Source organism: Sinocyclocheilus anshuiensis, unplaced genomic scaffold (assembly GCF_001515605.1).
Source record: "Sinocyclocheilus anshuiensis isolate Anshui unplaced genomic scaffold, SAMN03320099.WGS_v1.1 scaffold256, whole genome shotgun sequence".
Taxonomy (NCBI): domain Eukaryota; kingdom Metazoa; phylum Chordata; class Actinopteri; order Cypriniformes; family Cyprinidae; genus Sinocyclocheilus; species Sinocyclocheilus anshuiensis.
Window position 1 is genome coordinate 1,142,773 of NW_015558587.1, and position 9,620 is coordinate 1,152,392.

Genomic DNA, 9,620 nt, shown 5'->3' on the forward strand with positions numbered 1-9,620 from the left:
ACAAAAGCACAAAGATTTGTTTTTATTGTGAATGTACACAAATAAACATTCCACAAATAAGCATGCGTGGACACAGTTAAGCTCTGCTACCATGACAATGCAGCCTGTTCATTATCATAAAAAAATACAGTCAGTTAAACATATGGGGGAAAAAAACACACTGCTCAGTTTAAATATGTAGTAAAATCTGTGCCATTAAGTGTTTTCACCGGACCGCTGTGATGTTATGCAAAACATTTTGTTTTACGTGGATATTGGAACGCGAGTGAAGTAGGCTACATAATAAATAATAATCTGCCATTCAAATAAATCGCGAATACGGAAGCATTTGATTGTGTGGAATGACAGACCCAACATTGGTTTCAGTTTCGTTTTAGCCGAAATGAATTCATTTTGGCTTGTTGTTTATATTGCTATAGCTTCTTATATTTTTAATTCTTGTTCTTTTCTAAATACTGTTGATTGAAAGGATTTGTTGTGGAGTGAGGAGAACTAAAATAGCCTAGCTATGCTTACAGTGTTTATTATAATGTTTGTAAACATTTCGCGTCGGCATTAGGCCTATTTTTGAATGAAATAATAAAATGCGACTTTTTCTCTCTAAAAACACAATTTTTTTTAATACTCGTAGCGTATTTTAACCATGCAGCAAACCTTTTTAAATATTTTGATAAATTACTGAAAAAAAATTCTCAACCGTTTAACTGATTGTATTAATCAATCAAAATTCTTACGGTCGGTTAACGGTTAAAATTAACATCCCTAAATCCAATCAATACTGGATAGACAAGAAGCAGTTTCACTCAGATACACCTAACAATACGGAATAAAAAGCGATCACAACTTAAGTTCCATGCTGACTTTAACATGATAGGTTGCTTAATTTAAGTAGTTTTAAAAACTGTTTAAATGACCAGTACGTTAAACTGATAAACCACATTTATGAAGATAAAGAAAGAGCTGCTGTGAATGTGGTTATGTAAAACGTGTCATCCCCCCACAGATAAAGACAAACCAGACAAGTCACTGGATTTTCTGGTTTCAGACCTTCCCTTAAAAAGAATTGCATAACAAGTTCTCCCATCACCACAAACAACCACTGCCACATCCAAATGCTTTCAGATATGGCTATTCTTTTTTATGCTATGGGAATACCTTTATATTGCTCAGGCTAGCAATATAATGTCAAATCAACGCAGGTCAAGCGTCAAGTAAATCAAATCAGCCCTAAAACCCAATTACTGATTCAATATATCTACGAATCCCCTAAAGCTTCTTTGGAGCAACAAATCCCATATATATACACACACATACATACATACATACATACACATTCAGAAGGAGATTAACAAAGTTTTACTGTTGTGCTGCTACCCATAAATCCTATTGTACCATTTCAATTGTGATGCCATCATCCCACATGCCAGCTCACTGAGCTTTTAAAGCAGATGTCATCATACTTGGAGAGTGCCCATCAGCTGCCTGCATTTTTTTCCCCATTTATCTATAACAGGCTACAACTGAGGGATATCCTCTAAACTTGGCACATCATAAACTGCCCCACCCAGAATTGCAGTACATCCAACTTCCATTTTCAGGGCGCTTCTTTCATTACAGGACTCGTCTTCATCAAAATCAAAAATCTCACATATTCAATACAATCCTTGTAAACATTGTTTGGCAAAGACTGACACAACTATTATTAGACACATCAGCTCACAAAGCTTTGTAACGGTTGAAAGGGTGACCAATGCCAAGGGAATCTAAGGGGTACAGAGCAGCATGCATGTCAAGCATGCACTCGAGTAAGTCGGAAACTATTGTTTACTCGATGTGGGATTCCAACAAGGCTCTGAATTTACTCTAAATCACAGTTAACTCAACTTCTGTATGACGTTTGTGTATGCAGTCGCAGCAGTTACAGTTAGTCAACGTAAACCAGTTGACTAAAAATAATGCAGCGGTGCATATGAGTGCTCAACCGATACAGCTTTTTTGAAGGCCGATGCCAATATCTCAGACAGCAGGTTGGCTGTTGGCCTATATAAAGATGACTTAAAGGAACACTCCACTATTTTTGAAAATAGGCTCATTTTCCAACTCCCCTAGAGTTAAACAGTTGAGTTTTACCGTTTTCGAATCCATTCAGCCGATCTCCGGGTCTGGCGGTAGCACTTTTAGCTGTAGCGTAATATCATTGCACCTGCTGCACCGATGGTATGGCAGCAAAGTTCCTTGATTATTACGCCGGAATGAGAGTATAGTTCCTAGCCATATCGGCCTAGAAAATCACAATTTTTAATTTTCCGTCGGTCTTAGTACATGATGTAACTACAGAAGAGTCAAGTTTTAAATGGGAAAAATATCGAAACTCTTTGGTCATTTTTGAGCGAGATGCTAACGGTCTAATCAGATTCAATTATCTATGCTAAGCTACAGCTAAAAGTGCTACCGCCAGACCCGGAGATCGGCTGAATGGATTCGAAAACTGTTTAACTCTAGGGGAGTTGGAAAATGAGCCTATTTTCAAAAATAGTGGAGTGTTCCTTTAACACACTATTTAATTTAAAAATATTAAATAACATATGATGCAAAAAAAATGATGTATTTCACATATTTACTTAATTATAATTTAAAAATGAATTACTAAGACAAATTGAATTTGCTTCATACTCGAGCAACTGAAACCTCTTGTTTTGTTCTGATCATTCTGATCCAGAGAGTTTTCCCCCTGAAAATGCTAGGTCATGTTAACGAAATGGACTACAACTTGCCGACTTTGGTCACACAGGGTATGACAACTTCCCCAAAAAAATTTTCAATTTTTTGAGAATCTTTTTAATCCCACCTTGTCTAAATCAAAAATGACAATCCTACAAAAAAAAAACACACTTTTTAAATGAACAGACAAATAATCCACTAAAAAACAAACAAACAAAAAATAATAATTATTCAAGATATGGTGAAATAGCATAGGAAATTAACAAGCAATTCTCAAAAGGCTGGTCATTTTTTGTGACCACTCAACAAATTAGGCACAAGTTTTAATTCTGTAGTCCTATTATAGTATTTTTCACAAAAACTAAATTGTCTTTATACACTATTTTCTTAAAAAAAGACAGGGTAACACTAATATTATATACAACACAGAGAGAATATGACATGAATATGACAAGCTCTCCATCAGACCATTGCATGTGTTTTTATGCAGGCTACAAATACACACTTCAGAGGATCTAATCGTGGAATTATATCTAAAGAGAACTTTGCTGTGAACATGGCAGTGACAGTAATTGAAATTATACACTTAACTAGTGTTGTCAAAAGACCCGGTATTTCGGTACCAAATCGGTACTAAAAAAATGAAAACGTTACGGTACCAGGTTTTTTTAAGTACCGGTGGTACCGAGTACCCGGTCAACCCGGTTCTTGATGCGCTAAACGAAAGCTATCCTCTTCCGGTGTTGCCAAGTCCGCGGAATTGGGCTGCTTTAACACTGTTGCCGCGGGTTGTTTTTCATGTCCGCAGGTTGAAAAACGACCCCATTAACGTGATATTTAGCCCCTGGAATGCGAATTTTACCAGGGGAACCCCGCCAAAACATGCGTATTTTATCCTCGGAATGCAAATTTTAACGGGGGACTCCCTCGAAACGCGATAGGGCGGGTTTTGTTGTGAAAACCTGGCAACCTCTTCTGTTGCATTTGGTCAGACTCAGCCCATTGCTTTACTTAAGTATATTATATTTTCCTTTTACAGCTGCAGACTGAGGAAGATCCTGAAACACACCAGCAAACCCTAAAACAGACAACAGTTTACAGAGGTTTTTCAGCAGCAGAACTATGACTAAACTTTTGGGTGAAACTTGTTTACTTTTTTCATACTTTTATTACTTGTGGAAAAACTTGAAACAATTTTAAATAATTATAAAGAACGGCATTGGTTTTGTACATTTCATTTTTAACGTTATTAATAAAAATGTTGTTCAATTAGCATGTTTTTGTGTTTTGCTTTGGTACCGAAATTGGTACCGAGAACCGTGGATTTTCACTGGTATTGGTACCGAATACTGAAATTTTGGTACCGTGACAACACTACACTTAACAATACTGTAAGAATTAAAGCCACTTTTAAAATTAAACCAGGTGAAAAGAGCAACCCAAACATGCCAACATTCAGAGAAAATAACCATATTCTTCATGTTTACATGAACACTGACAGGTAGCCTGGCTAACTAACACTTAGACAGGACCTCGTGCTTCATGCTTCTAGATTGCTTATTACAGCACTTAACAGCAGCCCAGCATCTTCCGGTGACCAGAAATACTCATAACTTCACATACTTAGGAATCTGTCCCTATTTCAACCATATGGCAACCCAATACAAGGCAGTGCTACAAGCTATTCAACTTTAAGTGACAAACTTGAAGACAGCACGCGATTTATACAGAAATGACAGCCCTGTTTACGACATTAAACAAATGGTTCATACAGGACCTCAAGGAAAGCATTGAGACGCTATCGTCCAGCATGCGGCTAACAGTTAGAGCTACAATGATGTAGCATCTACATGGTGCCTCGTTTAAAGTTAGCGGACTTCAAACCCGCTCTAAAGCTGCTAAAAATGCATTCTAGCAGTGACGAACGGTCACTGAAGATGTAATGGATGTCATGTGCGCAATAAACAAAAGAAAAACTCAAAGGAAAGAGTTTGAATGAGGTTGAAGCGATACCGCCCCCAATCAACAGGCCTATTATACTACATTAGCCACACGACTCTAGTTCAACTCGCTTGAACTAAAGACACTTTGTAGAAACACTTCATAGCTTCTTACTGTACCCGGTGGAGGGGGGTGGACATAGGATATCCGATAGAAACGTCGCCAAAAGCGCGGTAGGTTCAGAAACGCTCGCCTGCTAATGACCGTTATTAGCGCGTGGCCAGGCCGCTGCATGAGCGCGTGGGCCACACACAAACTCGCGGCCAGAACACACACTCCGACGGTAAGTAACGTACAGCACGACACAAAACACACACTCCGCACGCCATTATGAGCTAAAAACGCAACATAAAAAGAGGCAGACGTGTTTTCCTACCTGGCTGCTGTGCGAAGCCATGCTCCCGGTGAGGTTTCTCCACAATCACAAGATGAATGTTGTCTCGGGGGGGAAGGTGAGTTTGTAGTACTTGGTATTACCAGTAAGCGCCTACTGTGACATGGTTTCCATTTTGCTATGGTCTGTCATACGGTGGTTTCTCTCAGGTTTAGTGCTACTACTCCAGAATATCACGCCGTTTCCCCCACCGTCGCCGCCATCTTTATCTCGCGCCTGTGTGCTGCTCGAGCGCCCTGCGAGATCGTGTGCTTGAGCTGAGGGCGGGCGCGCCAAAATGACGTGCTGCAAATTCAAATTGCATTGGGTTACTAAGCGTTCTGTTTTGCTTCTAAATATTCTAGTATCTTCTGGGACAAAGTGCAACTATGGTTAAAAGTGGGAAATGTGGTTGAATTGAACCTGTCCTTTATAGATATTAAGTATGGAAACTATGAAGAAGCCAAGGTGGTAAAAGAGGTTTGTTAATTAATGTTTTACTTTTGTTAGTGAATCATTTTATTCACAAATGTAGATTTTTTTTAAATCACCCCCCATGTTTATAGTATTTAAGAAATATTTGAGACGATACTCAAAAACTTTGTGAAAAACAAAAAATAAAAAAGTTGTTAATTTATTTGATAAATATAATTTATTATAATGTTTTATTTTATCCCCTGTGTTTAATCTATATTTATTAATATAGATGGTTTAAAGAATGAATGTGTTTTTGTGTATTCTATGTAAGTCTAAGCCTCTCTTAAAACTGATGTCCTTGAATGTAAGTTGTATGCCGATTTGTTCTGTAAACTTGTAATTTTTTGTTATACTTAAAAAAAAAAGTAAAATACTGTAAGCATTCTTAGTCATTACTTCACAAATACTTTATTACTCGAGGGGATTTTGTTAGAATTCTTTAATAGATAAGATTAACTGGGAAAAGCATGGCTTTTACCTTATAATTTTTTTAAGAAGTTAAAGTTAAAGAACTACATTTAAAAAGTTTGCATATACACTCTAAAAAATGCTGGGTTAAATATAACCCAGTGCTGGGTTAAAAAGGGACAAACCCAGCTATTTGGTTGTTTTGACCCAGCGGTTGGGTTGTTCTGACCCAGCGTTTGGGATGTTTTGACCCAGCGGTTGGGATGTTTTGACCCAGCGGTTGGGATGTTTTGAACCCAACTGCTGGGTCAAAACAACCCAATAGCTGGGTTTGTCCCTTTTTAACCCAGCACTGGGTTATATTTAACCCAGCATTTTTTAGAGTGTACCCACTAATGAGATTAGGCCTTCAGTAATGTAAAAAAATTCGGTAAAATTCACTTGAGTTGTAATTTCTCAATTGAGCATCTTTTTTTAACTTGTTTCATAAATCTTATTTTAGCTAAATACCATATTTATCAATGTAAATTTGAAATGCAAACCTCTTTTTTTAAGATTCAAACTTGACATTAAAATGTATTTTGAATCTATTGAGTTCTCTACAAACTTAAAAGCAATAAGAACAATGGCTTTGCTAAAGGACTTGGCACTTCCTCGACTGAAAGACTGAATGACTCTGGACTGGTGTTGTATTGTTATGATTTGACAATGATGACAATTGTTTTTCTCAAGCATTCAATTAATAAAAACTAAGCGTTTTTATTAATCTTTTTTTAATGATCTGATTTTTTTGTTTTCAATAAGCCACATCAAATCGCCAGGGGCAATTATGAAAAACAGAAAGACAAAATACAAATGAAAGTGCATACATAATAAATACATTGTAAAACTGACAAATGTTTAAAGTCCTAATGCCTTTTTTTTTATTTTTTCCCCAATGTCCTTGCATTCACTCAGTTAAACCATAAAAGTTAATCAAAGAATGGAGTTTGGTTTGTAATCCCAAAACCTGCAATACCATTTCGAGCAATAGGTTCACTCAGAAATTTCCTATGGGTTGTTTCTGATTTATGGATAAATTAACGACTTTCTGTTCAAGGACTACAACTACCACAAGGATGTAAGCTTACCTGTATGAGGAACTGGACAACTATGGGCTTACATTTCTGTCACAATTCTGCGCGCGAAAGATCATATTTTGAGCGCACGAAAGTGCATTTTGCACGCGCGCGATCTGAGTTTTGAGTTTCGCAAATAAAACAGTATTTCGAGTGCACGGAAATCAATTTTGCATTTAAAATACGTTTTTAACAGGTGTAGTTCTTATGTAACTTGCTAGCAACTTCTAATTTTAAATAATACCGTAGCTTCAAAACTTACTCAAAGGTAATTTATCCTTAAGTGAAAAAATGAGAAGGTCCTTTAATATTAATAACCACAGACCAAATATTTATGTTGCGTGTTAACGTCACTATTACGTGATGACGTAAACTGATGAACTGTTTGATAGAACGCTTTCCTTTCTCTTTATACATTTTTACAAATTAATTAAAATAATTGTTAATAGATTTGCCCAAAAAGTGCTTGACTTCCTGGTTCAAAATAATTTATTGTATAGTTCTGTTTCTATGTTCTCACTAATCATTTATTTTCTAGCACGTGTTCTTGCTTTTAGTAAATTACACAAGCTAAAGGAGGACTAATCAAGTAGGTCTAACATTTATGCTGGAGAGTGTTACACACAAACGCCCCGCGTTAGTGAAATGGTTCATATTTATTTAGGAACTTTGACGAACATTACTATAATTTTTTTGCCTATTATTATTATTATTATTGTTGTTGCTGCTGAAAATATGAACATACAAAACAGTGCAAAATATCAAAAGTAGTGACACTTGAAAAGACAATAACAAAAGTAAAACAGTAAAAATACAATAAAAAAGATAAAGTAAATAAAAACAAAAAAATGCAATGAAGGGCCATTATTTGACATATGATTCCTTATACGAAGACTTTAAATGCGGAGCAAATTCTAACAGTCTTCATAGCTTTATTATTAGTAGATACCGAAATCACATTTAAATAATTCTCCATGTGTCTTAAAAAGAGCACAAAGACAGGTTTACAAATCTCGCGCTGAACCTGTATGTATAATGGAGTGGCGTCGTGACGCTTCTGTGAGGCGGAGTCAGAGTCAGACAGGTTTCACAGGTGTGTACATCCACAACAACACAAGAAACCTGAACGAAACCCAGACAAATCACTGCTTACTTCGTCCATTTCAGTAAAAGGTAGGGGCTGTGTTAATTAATTGCTTCATTACCGAGTTACTTGTAAATATTCGTAACCTTGTACGGTTTATTTTGGTGATTAGTTTCAGGAAATGAGACCATCTTGCGACAGAATAAAAAGTTTACTTTACAGAAATAGCCTACTTTTATAAAAGTAATATGATTAAATGGAGAATATTTCTTGAAGGGAGACTGTTCCAACCCACATCAGTTAACTAACAACAACTTGTCATGTTGGTTTCACTATTATTCAGGTGAACGTGCATGAAGGTGCATCAAATTTTAAACCCATGAAATTTGTGAAATCTCCTTGTTTCTCAGGCAATGCCAGAATCAAGCCGGCATCATCACACAAGGGACAAAGACTACTCTAGTCGAGACAGGAGAGATGAAGGTGGACGCGAGGACAGGAGAGCGCCTGATGGAAACGACAGATCACGAAGCCACCGAGAGAAACAAAGATATGCTGACACACAAAGGGACCCCCGTGTGTACGAGGCCACCCGTTATCATAGTCAGGGAGTGTAAGGAGTGATTTTGATGTCTCTTTCCCACCTACAAAATAATTATGTCCTCAGCAGAAGTATGCATGCATGCTGTGACTTCCTGCCCTGTTTGTTGTAATATTTTCTACAGGCCCAGTTACACCGAGACATCATCTTCATACTATGATGACAGTCAACCCTATCATCATGCACTTTACAACCTAAGATACATCACAACTAGCAGAGGTAAACTCACTTTGAGGTTTTGTTTGTGCTGGAGAAGCTACTTTGAAACCGTCTCATGCTAACCTAGAGAGCTTAGAAATTAACAGTCAAATTATCTTTTAATTTTGGGGGAAAAGTCATCAACCATGGTAGCAAACTAGGTGGAGATATAAGACAAAAAAGAGTTTTCAATAAAAGTTTAATACAGCTACACTAGAATGTAGGGCTGCACGATAAATCGAAATGGAATCGAGATCGCGATTAGGCAGAAGCTGCGATTGTCATGTGTATCTTTCAGTGAAGCACGGTTCTGTGATCAGCAGTAAATCTCCATCCAAAGGCCAGAGGGCGCTCTCGCGCTGAAACTCCAAATACGCCTCGCAGAAGAAACCCAGAAAATGCCTATCGCTGCAGCTGAATAAACAGAAGATTCAACTGCTTTCATTGATTCAACATGACTAATAAACACACGACTACGGCAATATACGGTTTATCTGATTATTTATTATAATTTTAATTAAAATAAAGTATATTTATAATGCAATGCCTTTATCACTGCTTAAATACTATGAAATATGTTGCGTGCCTTATTCTGTGTAAGAAGCCACATCATCTCACAGAAGGATTTATTTCAAACAC

At 37.0% G+C, this 9,620-nt stretch overlaps 1 protein-coding gene across 2 annotated transcripts in view; it reads right to left on the minus strand.

Annotated features, from left to right (window-relative positions):
• LOC107679911 (ubiquitin carboxyl-terminal hydrolase 10-like) overlaps positions 1-5,346 on the minus strand; it is a 34,250-nt gene extending 28,904 nt beyond the window's left edge. For both annotated transcript variants that reach the window (XM_016475636.1, XM_016475635.1), the window contains exon 1: positions 5,099-5,346. In XM_016475636.1, coding sequence (XP_016331122.1) covers positions 5,099-5,119 — 21 coding nt within the window. In that variant the 5' untranslated portion in view covers positions 5,120-5,346. The remainder of the gene's footprint in view (positions 1-5,098) is intronic.
• Between the last annotated feature and the right edge of the window lie 4,274 nt (positions 5,347-9,620).